Here is a 21,683-nt window from a genome sequence, read left to right on the forward strand (position 1 = left end):
GTTCTCCTGTTTCCAGTGACGATGGTGGACTCGCTCCCCCAATTAGCGCTGATGGCACAAACCTACATGAGTCCTTTCTGGGTTATGCAACAACGTTTGTTCAATTCTACCCAAATCCTGCGCTCTAAGACGTCACTGTGCAGGTATGAAAGGGCTGGGAAAAGCGACTGGGAGCCAGTGATAACATGCATACTTGTTGTGTTAGTGACGTGAGGAATACTTGCGTGAAACTCTGCCCTTATTGACACAGCATTGTCTTGCCTGTTTGCGTATGGCTGTTAGGCTATAGCATGCTTTGTTTTGGCTTAGCCCTTTTCATGCTGGCGAAACAAGCAGAACTTTGGCTTGTTTAGCAGAAAGACCATTAATCATCTTAACATAGAGCCACAGCAGTCCTTATTGGCTAAGGAAGAAGCCATCCATTGTGTTCTGAATCCTGATTGGCTACACCATTGTCAGTCAATCTTCTTCGTTTCCTGTTGTGGTCAGTAGTCAAGAGCAGACGAGCTGTGTGAGGTGCTTGCTAACTGCCAATAAACAATAGAAGAAGAAGCAGCTACCCGGCTTACCGAATCTTCGGTTTAATGAGTAGGATGAAGGCAGGAGCAATCTGAACAAGGATACAAAAACACTACAGCCCAACAGTATTAGGACGAGTTGTATTATAACTGAAACAACTAGTCGTCCCTCAGTATATTGTGCTTAGAATTAACCATTAAGATTGCTGTTGCAGTAGTCCATGTGTGATGTGAATGCATGAATGCATGAATGCATGAATGCATGATTGCATGAATGCATTTCAGCTGCGGGGAAAGAGAGAAGGGTGAAGGCGGGGGATGTTGAGGTGGTGGGGAAGGTGAGTTTATTGTCCAAGATGACTCCAAGGTTCCGGCAACGGGGTCAGAGGGTAGAGTTGTCAAAGGAGCGGCCGTAGAGGACAGCGATGCCATATTTGCTACAGTTGAGTTGAAGGATGTGTGTTTGCCTCCAGAAGCTAATATCAGAAAAAACCGAAGAACGGGTCTGAGGGTTGATGAATTTAGTGGGTATGGAAAGTTGGAGACCATGGCGATGGATAATCTGACCAAGGGGAAGGAGGTAGCATGAAGGGGAGAGGACCAAGCACTAAACCCTGAGGGATGCCTTTGGAGAGGGGGGCAGTTGAGGAGCTGTTTCCGGTCTGTGACGTGACAGATTTTATGCGTGAAAGCAGAATGGGAAGGTTGACTTTGTCAAAAGCAGCAGTGAAGTCCAGGAGGATGAGAATCGACGGCAGGCTGGAGTCAGAAGAGAGGAGGAGGTGGCTTGTGGCCTTGAGGAGGGTAGATTCTGTGCTGTTTGTTTGTTGTTGGGTCTTGATTTGCGTGGCAGCAAAGGAAGCCTTTTTTGAATGTAAGAAACTGAACATGTATTAAAAAACAACAACCACATGAAGTATGATGGAAAATGATGGACAATTGTCCTTCCTGTAGCAAGCCTTATTCAAACTGCCGACACCTCTCAGCTCGCAGACCTGCCCATCATTTCCTCATACCAAAAAATACTCTCTTCATTTTTTACTATTGTGGAATGCTTTTTAAAATGAATCATGGAAATGCAATTACATTCTAGTCAGGTAAATGACAGTTAGTGTAATATTTAATAATATATCTCATTAGAAAGAACAACGTGTATTCTGAAGGTGTAAGTGCAACAGGAAGAGCTGGAACAAAGTTTTAGTTTATTTTTCGTCAAGTTCCTTACCCGAAGTGCATTGTTAGCATTTACTGCTAATGGTAGTGAGGTATTCAAAAGCAGGTCATCTGCCAAAAGGGCTGGCGTGCATCTTGAGTTGCCTCCACACATGGGAGGCAACAAGGGAAGGGCGGGACACCGTCCCTCAGTCGGAATATGTACAGCGTAGGAAATGGGACGCTATATCGTGGGCAGTGCTTTTCACCAGCCTGGACAGGGTTCAGGCTGCATGCGTTCATTGTTCATTGCTGCCACGTTGTGTCTTTGGCAACAATCATGTCTTCAGTGAAGGTAAAAGAAGCTGAAATGTTCATTTAACCGTAAAATATATGCAAACATTTTCAAGGTTAACTAAAAAACTGTCAGTAAGCAGGGCGAATACTACCAGAGGTTCCACCGTATATAAAAGCAATTCAAGTCAGTCCATTCCAAATCATTGAAATACTGTATTTCAATTGATGGTGTACACAGTACATATGCCTCTACACAAATGACAAACTCACGGAAAGTACTAGTAGTAGAGTAAAAAATAAAACACTAGAGGTATGCATAGACGATGACATAGAAAACACAACGGCTGATGGCAGCCATTACTTCATTTGGCCGCTGTCCGATAGTGTTGTCAATTACGGTCCCAGAATATTAAAATGAGCATCTTTTTGAATATGAAAATGATCACATACCTGATTTGACATTGCTCAGGACGTTGTACTACGCTACTACTGTAAAGCTGCCCCTGGCAGAACAGTGCCCCCACATGTGGTGTGCAGAATATCAGTCCCATGTAATCATGTATGAAGGCCCTGCATGAGAAATACCTCATCAGTTAATAATAAATAATAAATATCCATTTTTGTTGACATTTGGTGTTTCCATGCTACATGGCGCATTGACTGGCTGCAAAGAGGCACGTGAGACATTGCCCAACATCGGCATCATGTACCCTGTTTGTGTTTGCTAACAGCCATTTCTCGGAAAGAGGTGCAATTAGCCTCCATTACGGGATTTGTGGAATTTGAGTGTGAAATGATCATACAAATAAGATCATTATTATTCCAGTGTCAGCTGTTGAGCGATCATGATAATGTTAAGTGATAATAAATAATAAACACATGGAGGCACTTCATCATAAGTGGGCAGTAAGACCTGTCATGGATACCAAAATATTATCACTACTGGATCATACAGAATCTGAAGTACTCCAATTCATGGCTACTGTTGTGTCGTCCCGTCTGTGGATCTTAGTGAGAAATGTTTGAACGTGAGGTCAAAGGTCACAGGTTATACGGTAGAGGAAGAGTGTGTGAGCTGCAGTACAAACGTGTGTGTGTGTGCATGTGTGTGTGTGTGCGCACTCCATATGTATACAATGTACAATATTCTTTCTTTCTCTACGACTTGTGTACATCCTCATGGCGAAGGATTTTATAAAGAACCCAGTAGAATATATTGAAAAAGAGAAAGGCCAGGGGGAAACCCGCCCTTGATACCGTGTCAATCTTTTTGGCTCGGTCAATAAATAACTTTCTCATTTCCTCGATGCTTTTGCCTCCCCCAATGGCAGCAACTCCCAGGGGATGTTGGGCCATGTTAGCCGTGGCTCCTGGAGCGTTCAGTACGGTGACAGCGTTGTTCATGCTGGCCTTGGAGTCCTTGCTGTTGCTGGGAGTGGAGGTTACAGCGGCTGCGGAGGTCAGCCCGGTCTCGTGCATTTCCCCTTCCTGTTGGACACACCAGGGGGATCTTGTCAGATTCTTTTCATATTCTGCATTTCTAAATGAGCTGAGCTAAAAGGGATTTTCTTCACCCAAATAATATAACGAACACAACTATTTTACCAGTTGTGGTGTACAATAAAGAAAAGATATTTTCAATTACAAATTAAGCTGCAAAGAAAATGGATTTGCGGCAAGGAACATAACTGGCATTCATGGCTGTCAGTCTCGGAGACGCGTACATGTCCATGGCACTCGCACACACACAACAGCAGTCTCAGAGACATGACTGACAAGTCAGGATGTTGTTGTGATAAGCTGTAGCGTGATTGACAGCTAATGTTGGTAGCTCACCTTGGTCACATCCCTGATCACTACATTTTAAAACCAGTTGAAAATCTGAAGAAGTGATAGTTTGCTCTGTCGGATCTTAAGGAAGTTCCAAGTAGAGTTTCAAAATGCAGAAACTCTGCTGAAACTGCTTTTTGGACACAATGGAATGATGCCGCTTCAGCTTGTGCAGGGGTGTCAAACGCCTGTCAAAAAGGAATACAGCATCCTGTATGTTCCCCTGATCTAAATCCAACTGAGATGGCAAAAGTACATTTTTTAATACTCTTTGTTTATTTTTGAGCTATGTCCTTAAACTTTTGCTCAGCAGATGAACAGCATATTTCACTTTAATGTTTGTTTGCCACAAATTGCTTTTGGTCTCACTCCTGTTTCTCCTTTTTGCATTTTGAAGCTCGACTTAGAACCTCCTCACGATCCAACAGAGTAAAACGTGAATTCTTGCAATTTTTCAACTGATTTTGACGTTTTGATCAGAGGTGTACTATCTGCATGTTCCAAAGGTAGCAATGTTGCAAACACTCCCTTTTAATATACTGGCTCATTTTTAGAGCGTATAATTTAACATGGTAGCTTATTGAATAAGATCACGAGAATGTATCAGGAAATCATGTATCCTAGTGTTTGCTTTCATCAGTGGATCTTCTCTAATTTCATTCCTTTTGGATCTTGGAACAAAAAAAATATATACAGTGGAACCTTGTTTTTTATAAGAATGTACTGTTCATAATGAAGCTCGTGAAAGGTATTGCAATACAGAACGGCAGACGTCGGTCTCCCTGATTAGGTGCTGTGCTGTGTTAGCGGAGCCTGTCGGGTTCAAGTCCATGTCGAGTCCTGCCCTCGCAGCTCCAGAAGCTTCAGGGCAGCCAGGATCAACTAAGTACTGTAGGCTACTGCATAACAAGGTACACGCTTTCATAACATGCTCTGTATTAGACTGGCATCTCTGACTGTGGTTGTGTCTACTGTCCCGTCGGATATTCATCTTCAAACATATTTGTACAGTGGAGCCATGATTTGGCCTCCGTTTGCATAAACGCTTATGCTTCATAACTGGCCATGGCGTTGGTGTCAAACCATTCTACTTTGGATGATGCAGATGACTTTCCATCCCTGTACTACGTTTGCAGCAAGGGCATCACTAGGTTCTGAGGACAGGCGGGGGGGGGCTTATATATATATATATATATGTGTGTGTGTGTGTGTGTATGTACGTATGTATGTATATATACTATATATATGTGTATATATATATATATATATACGTATATACACACCCCACACACATACATATATATATATATATATATATATATATGTATGTATTTATGTGTATGTATGTATATTCATGATGTTAACCAAGGTTCCACTGTATTTGTGTGCCAATGGTATTTCTTGTAAATAGAATGTTGATGATTTATTCTGTTACAATTTTTTACAACGTTTTCATCCCATAACCCGCCAAAGTGTTTGATTCCAGGAAAAAAAAAACCTTTTAGCTGTTAAAATGTGAAGTATGTTAATCTCAGTTGGACTCTTTAGTTTGCTGACTCTAGTTCCTCTCCTGGCGCCCTTCCTTGTGTCCTCGTGTCTTTGGTGAAGGCCTTCCAATACACGGCTTGCATCATGCTACATGCACACGCAGACATGCCGAAATGCCCACACACGCTGTGGATTGTGCTATTACCCTGTAGTTGGCGCTGTAGATGTTGGTCACAGATCCATAGAGAGGCTCTGATGACTTGAGGCCGTTGTCGGTATTAACACGATGGAGCGATTCGGCTAGTTGACCTGCATCAACTGCACCTCCACTGTTCTACCAGTTGACAGCATGCACACCCGTCATCAATGGAGAGAAATCAAAAAAGGGGGAAACAAAAACCATCTAAAACCAAGAATGGAGTACTCATTCATTCAGTCATCTTTATGGCTTTCAAATTACAGTCATGGAAACACGAGGAAAAGCCACGGAATGTAAATAAATCCAACATAAGCATGTTTTCGGCTGTAAATATGAACTAAATGCTTGTGGGTGACTGAATGGTGAGTGGGTCCTCTCAGCACACAATCTCATCATGCACAAACGTCTTCTTTAGATGGTTGGACAACAACAAAACTACTGCCATGCATTGTCAGCCATGCTGCGTCATGCACACAAATAATATCGGGGTGTCAAACTCATGCTTAGTCACATGTTTGCTTGCTCTGGCCAGAAGACTGTAATACTAACATCCCACCACAAGGAGGCAGCCTGGGATTTCCTCAATATGACATTGCAAAGGCATTCATAACGTGGATAGAAAGTACACAAATGGAGGAGTAAGATGAAAGTACCTTGCTCTTCTTGGGATGCCGCCTGAATCGTAGCAGCTCTTTATGTTGCCTTGAAACAAAATTAACTGCAGCGTACTCCAATAGCGCCGAGAAGACAAAGAGAAGACAAACCGCCATCCAGATGTCGATGGCCTTGACATAAGAGACCTGGCAGGGACAAAATAGGACCAACAAGATCCGTTCATTCATCCAAAAGCTCATATGATATCAACACAGACACTTCTTGTCCAGCAGGCCGATGATTTTAGGGTTCTAGCTACTGGTTGCGCAATCTATCCCTACGGTGTCAGATGATGTGACCTCATTTCTTAAAAATGAAATTATGCCTTATTTAGATATGCTTAACACACTGGAGTGCAAAGCTCTGTTTGTCTGCGGGAACATGATAAACCTCCTTGCTTCTCAACATACACGCATGCCCGAACCCGACCCCGAACACACACACACACACACACACACACACACACACACGCATGCGCATGTTGTGTGAGCTCTATGTGTGTGTGAGAGCAGTGGAAGTGCTAATAAGGGTTATGTAACAACGTGCTCCATGTCACATTTTTTCTCATGCATAAAAGATACCAGAACAAGACTGAGGGGCTCTTCCTCACACACACACACACACACACACACTCCAGCAGATGCACAGTGCACTTAATCCACGCATGCTTGAACTCAAATTATATTCTCTGAATAAGACAGTAAGATAATAGGCAACAATGACATTCCTAGTTTTTTTAGTCAGTCATATTATAATCACAAAATAGAGTAAAACACGTTGTGAGGACCGGCCTTCCAAAATAGAAAAAGCTTATGTGATCTGTAGTGACATTGTCATTAGTGGGCGAGATGCCTACGGGTGAAAGCGTTCTGACTAATGTTTAACACTACTGCCATTTCTTTTTCATTGTTGGACTGCTTGTGAATGAGCCTCACTGCAAAATGAGACCTGACAGTTGACGGTCCCAGGCGAGCCTTGTTAAAACGGGACGTACGTGTTGCCACATGCACGGCCTCCGCAATTCGGGGAGAAATTTGTTGGCCGGGGCCAGCATGCAGAGGAGGCAGAGGGGTGACAAAGGAAATAGTTAGTCTGCGGCACGTTTGTGGGCATCATACGAGGCTTGTGCAGCCTGCTCAAGATGGATGTACTGGCTTCCTACGGCTACCGTGACCGTGTTGGTTCTGCTTGGCGTGCATGCAGAAAATCATTTAAACATCCGTGTTCTCTTCCTGTAGTTAAGTGAAGAGCACTCGTTTGTAACGCCACACGTCCCCAACGGTGACGGACGCATGCAAAGTCATTATATTCAATAATTAAATCCTCATCAGGGCTGGCTACCATGTGCAAATAACAGCGTATGTCCATGCGTGCATGGCATAATACATTTGATGGCCCCTCATGGATGGTAAGACGGGTGCAGAGCTGAAATACTGACCTTAGGCAGTGATGTCCTGGAGCCTGAGCTCTGTGTTGTCATTGTGAGGACAGTAGTGATGCCCAACGCCACTCGAGCTGGCGCCGCGTCCATGTTGATCCAGAAGGAGACCCAAGACAGAATGACAATCAGCAGAGATGGGATGTACATTTGGATAAGGTAGTAACCCATCTGACGCTCCAAGTGGAACCGCACCTCAATACAAGTAAATTTACCTGCAACATAGCACATAAACAACACAGTGTACAGCATTGGGGTACTGTACGTCAATGCAAATATAGAAAACCTCCCAGCGCCTGCACAGCTCACAGAACACACAGCAGGAAGCAGACAAGAGCATGTCAGTCTCTGTGTTGAAGAATCTTCAAGATTGAATTTCTTTTGGTGTTACAATCCTCCTTCTACGCAATATGTACCACCATGGCTTATCTATTATCTATATATCTATTTATTAGTGCTCGGAATTGAAATCAAATCACTAATTGGTAGCGGCTCATTTCTAGCAGACAATATTGTGTAACTGAACAACAAAGTGTGTCTCGCTCACTAATGTGTTCTACTACAGAAGGTGTTCGTTCCTATGCATCATGTACACGGTTGATTATGTCAACAATTCAACCAATTGGTCATTCCTTTCTCAGGTGTATTCATAGTTGCTCTTTAACCAAGCAAATATGTCTTTTTCTGACTTTCAGTCAACCATTCATTCATTCATTCATTTTCTACCGCTTTTTCCTCACGAGGGTCACTGGGGGTGCTGGAGCCTATCCCAGCTGTCTTCAGATGAGAGGCGGGGTCCACCCTGGACTGGTGGCCAGCCAATCCCAGGGCACATATAGACAAACAACCATTCACACTCACATTCATACCTATGGACAATTTGGAGTGGCCAATTAACCTAGCATGTTTTTGGAATGTGGGAGGAAACCGGAGTACCCGGAGAAAAGCCACGCATGCACGGGGAGAACATGCAAACTCCACACAGAGATGGCCGAGGGTGGAATTGAACCCTGGTCTCCTAGCTGTGAGGGTGGACTATTCAATTGTGAAATGATTCTTTGGTAATGCTCTTGACTTACCATCCTGGTATCTTGCTTTTGTCGCCGTGTTTAGCTGTTGCTTCCCACATCCCAACGGTTTGATTCATTCAACCTTATGTAACACGCTCTGCATTTTAGTCACCATTGCATCATCAACACACTAAAGAAACGTCAACACAAGAGTTTCTGTGAGCTTGAAATACAGTACATTTATGAAAAGCCCCTGAAGTTCTTCTGTTGTGCACACACGCCGAAGCCAGACAGTGCTTCCAGTCCCAAGTGTTATATATTTATGAATTCCCAGTGCTTCTTGCTGAGTGTACACTCCAGCTGAAATCAACCCAACCATATCAGATTTTGCTTGCAAGCCAACCAAGACCACATTTTTAAGCAGTTTAGGTCCACTTGTTTGCTCTGCACTCGGGTTCGGATCCTTGCACATTAAAGGACAACTCATCCACAATCCTTACAGGAGACATGAAGACACGTCTTTTCCTTTTCTGCTAGCACCAAGCAGCTATTTTGTATCGTGAGGCTTTGATCTGTTTTTATTTTTTCGGACATCCATGCCCGTTTAATGTCTGCATCGTGGAGGTTTTACAGCTTCCAGACTGCCATTGCACTGCTGCTGCACAATCGGAGATGGAGATCCCTCACCGGGCTAACTTGTCCACACGGGTCTCCTACACGTAGGCGCTATCTTAGGAGGGCATTTTTTTATTTTTATCATAAACTTTGCTGAACTCTTTTCTTTTAGTCCTCATGTGTGTATGTGTTACCTGTGTTGTAGTGCTTGGTACAGTATCTGAGGTCTGATTCGTCTTTAAGGATGAACTGTGGAAGTGTCAGTCCTTCAGCCACTTGGACCGGTCCATTCTCCTGCCACTCAAAGATCAAGTCGTTCATGGTGTAACCAACTGTAGGAGGCAATATATGACAAACTATCCATCAGTGGTAGCAAAGAGGAGACGAGAAAATGGAGGAGCATGTGAGAGTTGTCGGTTGCATTTCAAAAATGCCCTGAAGGCACCATTGATAAAGGTAGAGTGATACTTTATGCTTTTTTGTCATTTGTAGCTAGTAGCAAGTAGCCAAGTTTTCCACTCTTTCATCATTCAGCCCAGCACAGGATGCGTTGCCACGGTAACCAAATGGCAATATCATGACATCTTGCGCTAACGTGACCATGCTCCGGGATGACCCAGCTTGGTGAAAGAACTAAAAACCAAATTCTCATAAGAAGGAAAAGTAACCACTAGGCTACAAAGAAACCCACATGCAGCTGGAGCTCCGTGGGACATTTTGAAAAAGCAGAAACAGCTGGTGCAAGCTGGTACCCGCCTACAGCGATACGCCACCTTGCTTCTTAAGGTTCAGCTGTGTGTTTGCAGGTATGTTACACAAATCCACTTTGTAATTAAAGCATTGAAAAATATAGTTTACGACATTCCAAATATGTTTTTTACGTTATTATAACCCTCTAGACATGAAATAACATCCCTATAGTCATTTTTACACTCCTATTACCCAACATAGTACACATAATTCATTCATTTTCTATCTTCACCAGGGTCGCGGGGGTGCTGGAGCCTATCCCAGCTGTCTTGGGGCGAGAGGTGGGGTACACCCAGGACTGGTGGCCAGCCAATCACAGGGCACATATAGACAAACAACCATTCACACTCACATTCATACCTATGGACAATTTGGAGTGGCCAATTAACCTAGCATGTTTTTGGAATGTGGGAGGAAACCGGAGTACCCGGAGAAAAGCCACGCATGCACGGGGAGAACATGCAAACTCCACACAGAGATGGCCGAGGGTGGAATTGAACTTGGGTTTCCTAGCTGTGAGGCCTGCGTGCTAACCATGCGGACGCCGTGCATCCCACTACACATGATAATTCTTTGGGCTTTTTCCTTACGGAGTCGCCACAGCAGATATTTTTTGATCCGCATACTGATTTTTGGCTTAAGCCCTTAATATAAGATCCAATCAAGGCTCGGGTTGTTGCTATACTGTAAATGGGTTCTGGTGCTAGGGGAGCTGAGTGAAGTCAGAAATCAAAAGACAATGATTATATGAAGAATGTAAAATGTTGTTTTAATATTTGTACATGTTTGTATATTTATCAGGTATACCTTGTGTTAAGTTTCTGTGTGATGAGTTTAGTGTTGTTTGTAAGAAGACACCATGAGCGATGCTGAGTAATTGATTGATTAATGACCTTTGACGATTTCCAAAGGGTGGTTTTTTCATAGATGATTGCCTTCTGTTAAATAAAGAGCTGTCACAATATGCCATTTTATGTGGACACGTGCAGCTTAACTATGGACTAATCTGTTTTTTCCTCTACATTTTGTGGGTACATTGGAATTGTTGATTGAAAGTGTTGATTTTTCTTTTAGGGATGGTTACGGATAGCTCACCGCTGAAGTAGCACACTGACAAGACATATTTTTAGCGCACACACTTGGCCCCCTCCGCCTTCCCTTGCTCATCCAATCCGCAGTCATTCGCGGACTTGCAATGAGTTGAATATTTCATGCATATTTCCTCCACTTATGCCTTTAAAAAAATGACAGAGCTCAGTGTGGGAGCAGCAACAAAGAGTGTTGCATGCAGTTCCAGAGCCGTGGGTTGCCGACCCTTGCAGTAGATGCAAGGTACAATTGGCCTAGTGTGAGTAGTCCCTCTCCAATTATCCTAACATGCATGCTGTTGCACAAACCCACCATTTTTTTACAATATCTATTTCAAATCAGAATTGATTGTAGTTCTTGCAGTGTGGCTTCCGTTTGAACAGGTCGTGCACGTTCAGAGGCGTGGTTAACATCCAATGTCATGCTCAGTTTAAGCCCCCGTGAGGTATGGAATATGCATATGGCACGAAAAGACAAATCCATTACAATGACAATAAATAATAAACCAGAGCAGGAGGAGGCAGGATCGAGCCCCTGAACAGTATTTTTGAATTAAAGCATTAAATTATAATAAGGTGTATATGATGTTGTTCGGCTACTTGGACTACAAGTCACTTTGTCACCCTGAAGAATGATTTCTAAGTGCTATATTTGCACAGTACTTACAGCTTTCTAACTGCATAATACAGGTCTGAACATCCATGGGGAAGTTTTTGAGATCCATGGGACATGACAGAGTTAATGTCAGTCTGAAAGCAGAAATACAGAAGAGCACAAGTGAGAAGAAAGTGAAGCACAGTAACAGGCTTTAAAAGCATCCATGTAGAAGTGTACAAGTGTAAACATGACATTTATTGTAACCGTTACCAAAGTTCAAAATAAACTACGCAAGGATTTGATGCGTTCTCTCCTCATTTGAATCAAAGTGAAAATGTCTCGCGTGAAAGCGGCTTCGGCAGCAGTGAGCAGCGGCTTCTCACGTCTTCATCGGCATGGGAAAACACTTTGGAATACATACGCAACGTTTGCATTACTGTTCTCTTCGACCTCGATGCCACCTAATTACAAAAAAGGTTTTTCAGCGACCGTCGAACTGTTGACCAGAACCCTTTTGTTGACCAGAACCCTTTTGTTTCAGATGTGCACTCCTGATCTAAACATTTGAAAAATGTCATGGATTTTTGTAGTTTAGTTAGTTTGTAGATTTTTGAAGTTACATCTTAAGGAGACTCTAAGTAGAGCTTCACAATGCAAAAAGAAGAAATGGGGAAAATTGCAGGTATTCACAATCATGATCTCTCGATGGCAAAGGCAAGCTTTCTCTCTTTGAATGCGACTGGATTGTTGAGCGTAAGCCAGGCTTCTCTCAGAGCGCAAACATTGAAAAATGGAAGAAAGTTTTATTCTCTGAAGGCCGGGTCCTTATGGCTTCCAAAGATACTGGCATGACATCATGATCTAGGGTGCTTTTTCCTTCAGTGGAACAATGAAGCTTCAGGTTGTGCAGGGGCGTGAAACGGCAGATGTCTAAGTCAGTTCCAGACACTGGAAGCCATCTTTACCTTTTGGAGCTTTGGTCTTAAACTTTTGATTGATTGAGGAGCGGCTTTTTCCTTTTTGTCTCACTCCCATTTCTTTTTGCATTTTGAAACTCTCCTTAGAACCTCCTTCAGGTCCAACTGTGCAAAATGTAAACCCGTTCAATGTTTGGTCGTGAGATGTTTTCAAGATTATACATATGTAGGTCAAATTGTTGGTAGCCTTCTGTAAAAGAAAGAAAAAGGCACAACGGTCGCTGAAATAACTGACAAAATGAGTCACGAAAAAATACTAGAATTTGCCTACGAGCTTACAAAAGCCAATTTCAACCATCGAGTACATCGTGTCAATCACCTTGAAACTCACCTTATAGAATAGAGAACATTTCCATTCTTAAAAATGCGGAGCAACTTGTTGTCTGTGGTAACCTCGTGGAAGTGGGCTCCCTTCTCATTGGCAAAGAAAAGATCTGGCTTCCAAATGGAGTCTAACATTGAGGGGTCCAAGTCCAGAGAGTCATCTGGATACTCAGCGTAGGCAAGCCTGGGATCATTCCACTGCTGGCGAAGGAAGATATTTACCCGATAGTCCTAAAATGCACATGACAATCATTTGTGGCAATTGATTCATATCACTTGGCATTTAAAAAAAAGATGAACTGATAACAGTTCAAGTACACTTGGGTTGCACGGGTTTAAATATAAATACAACAGGGCAACGTATACTACCAATATGCAGAAACATTGGCATACACAGCATGCCCGAACTTTGAACCAATCTCAGCCCAGCAGTGGCACATCATAGTAGTACAGTAGTACAGTAGTACATACAGTAGTACATTAGTACAGTAGTACAGTAGTACTGTAGTACAGTAGTAGAGGAAACTAACTAACATACATTGTAAAAGCTGCTACTACTAACTGTTGCCATTAAATGAATGCCTTGTCATGCATGATATTTTTTTCTGGGGGCCCCCCTGGCACCACATGAAGGAGCTCTAGGCCATGTGTCTCTTAAGACTTCAGTGTTGGGTTTGTTCATTCTAAATTACATTTTCATTTTTTCCCCCGAATGAGATCAACCCCCCCCCCAGGCAGCGTACCTAACCGAAACAGACAGCACATTTGATGATAAAAACATGCCTGGGTACTTGAGTCGTTGCTGAAATATTGTGCTCTGAGGACAAACCTGAGGCACGATCATTTATCCCTTTGTGCTGCTCTCACATACAGATAGAGAATGGATTAAGAGGGATTGAGCAAGCAAATGGGGAGAAAAAAAGAGTCAAACCGCACTAAATCTGTTTAACATGGATGGCGTGTGCAGACTACAGTGAACAAACCTGGATCTAAGCCCTCCGTGTGCGTGTGTGTGCGTGTGTGTGCGTGTGTGTGCGTGTGTGTGCGTGTGTGTGTGTCATGTACACTCGTAGTCTGTGTGGAAAAGTGTGTGAGAAAGAAACAGAGCCAGCAAGAGAGAGAATTAAATAGATATTCAATGTAAACAAATATGCTGACTGAAGATGGTGTTTTAATAGAGGTATTTGGATTTTCATAAAGTCATAAAGTCGGCACTGAAATGATGATCCCAGGGCCTTATTGTTATTTGTCAGTCAAACAATTATCGGGTGCAACCGTGATGAGAGCCCAATGAGAGCAAGCGGTATAGGAAATAGACGGATGGATCTGGTCGGAACATACGATAACTTATCTTCGTGTCAGTTCACTACTGCCTATTTCAATGCGATGAGGTTACTGGGACCGCTTGTATGCCAGAGGAAAAAAGTCGAGAATGAATCAAAAGACAGATGGTAAGAGGAGAGCAAGATCTTAATCCTAAAGTAACATATGGCCCCTATACTGTACAGTCCTCTCTCCTTACTACTTTGAGGTATGAACTGTCTGTCAAAACCTCATTGAAGTCTTACTTTGCAGTCTGTAGAACTGTTTATTTTCCCTTTTTGGCCATAAAACTTTTAGATAATGTTATCATTTTACTGCTTTACACAACTCAATAGCACGCGTAGGCAGCGTTTTCTATGTATATGTATACGTATATGTATACGTATATGTATATGTATTCCATGTTTGAAGTTACAGTAATCCCTCATTTATTGCTGTTCATTGCTTCCAGATCCAACTGTGATAAGTGAATTTCTGCAAAGTAGGATTCCTTATGTATAAATGGAACGTTAGCATAGAGCATAGAGAATCTGTTCACAACCTTAAATGGGTGTGAACATTATAAGAGCTTCCTCGACATGACATAACACCCCTATAGTCACCTTAACCCAATATTAGCCACTAGTAGACATCGTATAAGTACATAAGACATAAATAAGACATGTACTTGTGTGTGTGGCGATATACACTCATGATCAAACAGTGTAGGACCGGTTGTAAACTTGTAAGAATTTACATTTTGTATTATTGGATCGTAAAGAGGCTCTGATTAGAGCTTTAAAATGCAAAAAGAAGAAATGGGAGCGAGGGAATTTTTTTTGGCATCACAAATTCATCACAAACAACCATTCAACTGAAAGAGGCTATTCAACAGCTGATCAATCAATCAATTTCGTCAACCAGGCACAGGCGCGGCGCACCTGCTTGCACCACGCTTACACCGCGCCAACGGGCTGTACAGCATCACGCTAATCCAAGCATCCTACTTGTTTTCCACCAGCATTGCCTTGTGATCTTTGGCAGGCAGGAAATGGCATCAGAGATTCCAAGTAGACGTTAGCTTGGCGTAGGTTACGGTCGCAACAGTACCCCCTGTTAGGGATTGTGGGCCTTTGGTTGGATAGTTCAAATCTGCAATAAAAGCCTGTTGTTCCAACAATATAGCCTGGTGCTTGTGTCTCTCACCGAATATTTCAGGAACAGTACTGTCGACAAGTGACCAACCTAGAATACTAGCATCTTCTGAATGCGTTATTGTATTTTACTTCATTTGGGCAAAAAAGGGTAAGATTTGCCGAAATATGCGAAAAATAATTGGTCATACTTAACCAAAAAAAGTGCATGATTTACTCAAAACTACGATAGAGTGAAGCTGTGAAATTCAAAGTGTGAAGTGTCGAGGGCCGACTGTTGTACCGGACAGAGGGGAGAAAGCAGCATACATGAAGAAGAACACGGATGTGTAGTTTAACACACACGTCACATCATGTGATAGCTGGATTTGTGCTGCTGTGTGACTCTTTTCACATTTATGCCAGTGTCCTTCGTTTCTGCATTCTGTGTGGAATGCCCAGACGGGATCTATTTACGGGCTCTCTGTGCCCCTTCCGGGGTGGCAGTGGATCAGGAAGTGACAGGTTGTTCAGTAACCAGAGGCTGGTGGTGGTTCAAACCGGATTCCTCCGTCCAAGTCACTGCTGTTGTGTCCTTAGGCTTCACCCACTTTGTCTCCGATGCTGCCCACGCTGGTGGATGAATGTGAACGGGTGTTTGGTGGTAGCTGTAGAGGCCAAGTTGGCAGTCATGTTTCTGTACAGTGCTTTGGGTGTCCACAAAGGCACCAAATACAACCAATCTATTATTATGGAGGATTCAGTGTGAGGTCAGTTCAGATGCGTGCAGACCAAATATCTGTAAACATGGTACAGTATGTTGCCATACTTGGAGGTAAACTTACTAATGCCAGTCTAAATCAGTCGCTAAATGTTTTCATTGCACAGCCGCTCTTCCCGTCTGCTTGTCTGTCTCTTCTCTCTCTGTCTTTGTACGCCTTTTTCTGTGTCATTATATCTGTGGGTCATTCTTTCTAGTCACAGTTTAGGTCTTCACTTCTTTCGTCTTGAAAATGGAGTGCATATAATTAGCCCTGACCATACCATCCAGGATAGCAAGGATTACAGACATGTCTACTAATTGTAATAAAACTTCAATAATACCAGCCCCTCTGCTAATCTTCAGGACAGTAACAATGTTTTTATTTATACTTTTTAAGGAATTACAAACACACTCTTTATGCTGATTAGCTTCTGTATTGTGCCTAGTTCATATTAAATAGTGGTAAATGACATCCATTATGTACATACCATGGTGGTTTCTGCAATGGAACCAAAGCTGTTGATGAAAATGTTACAGGAAACATTGACTGGCGGACCTGTGAAGGTAGAGTCACAGGCATTACGTACGATAGTGGCAAACAAAACGCTGCATTTTGAGTATGGGTGATGGTCTGCTCCACTGGTGTGGCATTGGAAAGTAGTTGCTGTATTGGAATGGTGTATCAGAAACAGCTTAGTGCAGCAGTGGAGAATATGGGATATCATATACCACATTATCAAACATGAAACATGCCTGCAGTGTGTAAGCATCCTATACATATCCTATACATAAATCCAATTCTAAAGCCCTACGATGCAGTCATACGGGAGTCTTCCAATTGGGTAGTTCTGTAAATAGGTTTAAATAGGTTCATGTCATTTTCTGTAAAGCGGTGATTCTCACTCTAGTCGTACTGGAATGTTGAAAGGCATACAATATAGTATAAATGCAGATAATTCATAAATACAGTATCAACTTTCCTTGCATATAATTAGTACATTGTTACAAAAATCAGTTGACAGATACCTTTAAAGTTTGGTCTTATTCTGGCATCATATCCTGATGTTCGTCCCATCAGTTTGTCCAGGAAATCGGAGGGCGACATTGGGGCCTGTCGAGTTCTTGCAGCATTGTCAACCTCCTTACACTGGCCAACACTGTTCGAGACATAAAACAACAAACTAGTCAACATTTTGACAGGGGTGCTGCACCACCTCATTCCGACGGTATGACTGGCGTCGGAGGTTGGCCCACATTGCCAGCAATAAGTCTCCAGTCTAAGTTTCCAGTGAGGGTTGGACTCCACCGTGGATGCCCTTTGTCACTGATTCTGTTCATTCTTTTATGGACAGAACTTCTGCCTGTAGCAAGGGTGTTGAGGGGATCGGGTTTGGTGGCTACAGAATTGGGTCTTCACGTTGGACTTTGGATATTCGACTTCATCAGACAGTGATCTTCAACTCTCACTGGATCAGTTCGCAACTGAATGTGAAGTGGTCCTAGTCTATGTTTCTCGCCTGAAAATGGTGGAGTGTCATCTCCAGGTCTGGGAGGAGATCCTGCCCGAAGTGGAGAAATTTAAATACGTCCGGGTCTGTTCACAAGTGAGGGAAGGATGGAACAACCCTCTGTCGTTCCTCCCTCCACCCATCCTGGGAACTAGGCTGTGGTGAAACGTCTGGTATTCAGGTATCCATTCCTTGGTCGGGTACTGTCATAACCATGCTGGTACTTGCTTCATGTCATGCTTAACATCCTGGGCTCTAATTTCGTAGACCACCTGCCTATGCCACACCAACAGCAGTGTAGTCTGGCGCAGCACTGCGCACCCATGCCTCCATCCCTCCCACTGCCGCAAATGGCAGAGAGGGAGGACAGAAGGTGTGTTTACCTGCTGCAATCTCTGTTGTTGTACGGGCGGCTTTAAGTGCAGATTGTTTTGTTCTTTTACAGACATTTCCTTGGGAATTTACTTGTGATCCACATTGTGATAAGGACAATAGCAAAGTTTTTTAAAACTGATATTGTTCTTATTTTGGGGATGTACTGCTTTGTTCTGAGTGCTGTTCTCGTAGAATGACCTAAAAAAATACATTGAGTACAAGGCACTAAAACCAAAAATCTGAAAATGCTTCTTGAGGCTTCCAACAGCTTATCACAGACAAAGCAAACAGACACCATCACTAAAACATTAAAGAGAGAAGGCTGTATATGTAAAAGTGTGTCATGCATTATGCAGTTTTTCAAATCTATTTCTCTTTTACAATAGTAGAGCTTTTCCTGAAACCCGGAATTGGCTCTCAGAGTAATGCCAACTAGAAAGACACTTGTTGGACCTCAAACCTCCACCAAGGACCAAAACCGGAATTGAGACTAGTGCATATTTCAGGTTCAACAAACTCCAAGTCTAATCCCGAACTCTAATTTGACTTTGCCAGAGAAACTCAAGTAATACAGTAAAAAAACCGAATGTAATACTGTGCGATATTGCAATATATATCGTGTTGCGACATAAAAATGTCTTCCATACAATAAATCATCTACGTATTGTTACTGTTGTTGAACATCTGGGCTGAGGTTAGCTCGGCTAATGCAACGGCAGCAATGCTACTGCTTGGCAGTAGCTTGAAGCTAAACTAACAAAACCCAAAGAGGAATTGGTGCCAAAAATAGGGAAGAGAAACTCTTTGTTTGGGTTGGCTTGAATGAAAAAAGTCAAACGCTGAGCTAATAAAGGTGATCCACAAAACCTGCCGCCAACAAATCCTAAATATAGTCTCAGAACATGCTTCCTTTTCTATCACTTAAAGGGGTTTGGATTTTGTTCACATGAATTTATATGACATCCCCAGGAGACAAAATATGACATTGAGCAAATTATGAGGTGTGATTTTTTTCGAGTAGGCATTTTTGGGATGCAAATGTATTGCCAGCAACTACATGGAACTATGCTCTTCATTACCGAAATCGGTTCAGAACTGGACCAAGTGAGGGGGAGGGGGAGGTTGCTGCCGTTGGAGATACATACGAGTCAGTCAAGTTCATGTCAAAAAATCAGAACCATCCCTTTAAAGGTATGACATGAAGAACAGTGTTAAAGTGCCACAAAGTACCATAATGCCCCTGGCTTGTGGTTAAAAAGGGCAGTCCCTAACCCTAACACCCTAACACCCTAACACCCTAATCCTAACACCCTAACACCCTAACACCCCAACACCCCAACACCCCAACACCCCAACACCCTAACACCCTAATCCTAACACCCTAACCCTAACACCCTAACCCTAACCTTAACCCTAACCCTATGGACAATTTGGAGTGGCCAATGAACCTAGCATGTTTTTGGAATGTGGGGGGAAACCGGAGTACCCGGAGAGATCCCAGGCATGCACGAGGAGAACATGCAAACTCCACACAGAGATGGCAGAGGATGGAATTGAACTCGGGTCTCCAAGCTGTGAGGTCTGCGCGCTAATTACTTGACCGCCGTGCAGCCCTTTTCGAACATAAAAACACGTTTTTGTTCCATTCACACTCATATTCCTATACTTAGGACTATGATGAATGAATGAATGAATCACACAATAAATAGAAAAAATGAATAAAAATCAATATTTGATATATGTCGGTATATAAGTCTGTTTTCCTCGTCTCCCGCCTCCAAAAAGGCAGGAAGAAGGTTGGTTTCAGCACCTCGGTGTGTTTATTGCATTGAACAACGGCATGAAGAGAGTGAGCTCTTTTATCAGTCATGCAGTATCTTGGAGTATCTTGGAGTATCTTGGGTGGAAGATGTGCCAGTAGCATATCAGAGTACAGAAGAGTGTAACATAGTAGAAATTCAATTAGTAGACTGTAATATATTTTTTATTCATACTTGTTATGGTTTTTACTTATGTTTTAAAGTAATGTTAAAAGCATTTTTCCAAGGCATTTTGCAGCATCTGGACTGACATTTCTAACATTTTATTACTTTATTACTAGTTTATTCGTCGTGGTCCCAACTTTTGGTGTTGACAATAATTCCCAGTAAATAATTCATACCTGAGAAAAAGGGATATTCTACAGCCGAGTAAGAAGACTCCAACAGAGTAGTTCCTCCTCATCGCTCCTAGGCTCCGTTTTGATTCTTGGCGGCTTGGCGAGTCCAGCAGAGAGGGCTCCTGCTCCTGGTACGATTAAACGGCGCTCACAAGGACGCTCCGGAGAGACGGGGACTCCCAAAACACATTCTTCTGCCAACCCACATTCAATCATGAAATCAAAACACAGTATGAACTAAAAATGGTGCCGATCGGCTGTCCGGGATCTGCGCCCAATTCGTGTGGTACCGGGGTGAAATATTGAGAAAGCGAGCACCGCCCCCGTCCCGGGATTGTAAAGATTGACAGACTGCGGACCCAACCATCTGGAAGTTTTCATATCCCCGCCCCCGTCCCGGGATTGTAAAGATTGACAGACTGCGGACCCAACCATCTGGAGGTTTCCTTATCCCCGCCCCCTCTCCCTCCCTCCCTCCCTCCCTCCCCGCATCTGAAACGACAAGCTCAGTGAGCTGGAGCAAATTGAGCGCTCAGCGGTGCATCCTCTCCCCTGTTCTGTTCTATATGTCCCTATAGCTGTCCACCCGGCTGTCCTGCATCTTCCTCCTGTTCTTTCCGTTTGTTTCTTCCTCCATCTGGCTCAGACACACTTTGTCATTCTGCACGAATGGGCAGGATCACATTGAGACGCATGTGGTTTGGATCCCCGGTTGGAAAGATGCTGAAGTTGATCACAGTTTACCATATGTGACCAAAGTATGCGCCGGGAGAGGAAAGAAACTGTCTGCAGTTAGAATTAGACCAACAATTCCGCAAATAAATATTGGAGGGAAATTTATTTTTTATTTATTTAAGTTCTATTTAAAAAAAGCTAACTTGAAGAACAATACATTTTTTAAACAGAAAAATCCAAGTATTAGTATAAGTAAATATTGCCCTGCAATTGACTGGCAACCAGTCCAGGGTGCACCCAAGTCAGCTGAGGTAGGCTCCAGCATAACTGCTTGTCCTAACACTGTATGTGTTTTAAGTAAAAAAAAATGACCTAAGGTCATATTTCTCCTCTTTTGTTGAGAGGATTACTGTAAAATGTAAATGTATTACATTTTGTGTTGTAGGTCACTGTTTGCTTCTGCATAAATTTAGCTGTTTGACATTTTATATATTTTTAATATTGCATCAAAACATTTCAACAGATCTGTGCCAGTGAGACAAAATGACAGCGATAAATGGCTTTTTAGAAAAAGACATACAACATATAGCCTTGCTAGGAGAATGGACAAAGGAGGTGGTAAGGATGCAGGAAGAGTGGCATGTTGGAGATGGCTGTACTTTGCACCCTGACGTTCATCCCTCCACCCTCTTCATCTTAATGTGGAAGATATGAATTAGACATTAGCTTGTGGATATTACAGAGCAGCATAGTAAAACTTTTAACGTTCTCTGTCAGCTGCTCTCTGCTCTCCGGCTCTTATCTTAAATTGTTCAGGATACAATCCAATCA

General features: G+C 42.8%; 1 protein-coding gene across 4 annotated transcripts; it reads right to left on the bottom strand.

The window, feature by feature from the left end:
* Nucleotides 1-490: 490 nt before the first annotated feature.
* glra3 (glycine receptor, alpha 3) lies at nt 491-20,501 on the bottom strand. 4 transcript variants are annotated; one of them, XM_058091659.2, is made up of 10 exons: nt 20,181-20,501; nt 17,163-17,293; nt 16,625-16,692; nt 12,946-13,169; nt 11,707-11,789; nt 9,396-9,533; nt 7,577-7,653; nt 6,138-6,284; nt 5,491-5,619; nt 491-3,455 (listed from the first exon to the last, which is right to left on the bottom strand). In XM_058091659.2, exons 1-10 carry the CDS (start codon nt 20,240-20,242, stop codon nt 3,126-3,128), a joined length of 1,389 nt encoding a protein of 462 aa, XP_057947642.2. In that variant the 5' UTR covers nt 20,243-20,501; the 3' UTR covers nt 491-3,125. The 4 variants fall into 4 exon arrangements, with proteins under 4 accessions (XP_057947642.2, XP_057947643.2, XP_057947640.2 ...); XM_058091657.2 differs by having other exon boundaries at nt 493-3,455; nt 7,577-7,791; nt 20,181-20,500; XM_058091658.2 differs by lacking the exon at nt 5,491-5,619 and having other exon boundaries at nt 494-3,455; nt 7,577-7,791; nt 20,181-20,499.
* Between the last annotated feature and the right edge of the window lie 1,182 nt (nt 20,502-21,683).

This window comes from Doryrhamphus excisus, linkage group LG9 (genome assembly GCF_037039965.1).
Source record: "Doryrhamphus excisus strain RoL-2023G ecotype Guam linkage group LG9, RoL_Dexc_Guam_v1.1, whole genome shotgun sequence".
NCBI lineage: Eukaryota > Metazoa > Chordata > Actinopteri > Syngnathiformes > Syngnathidae > Doryrhamphus > Doryrhamphus excisus.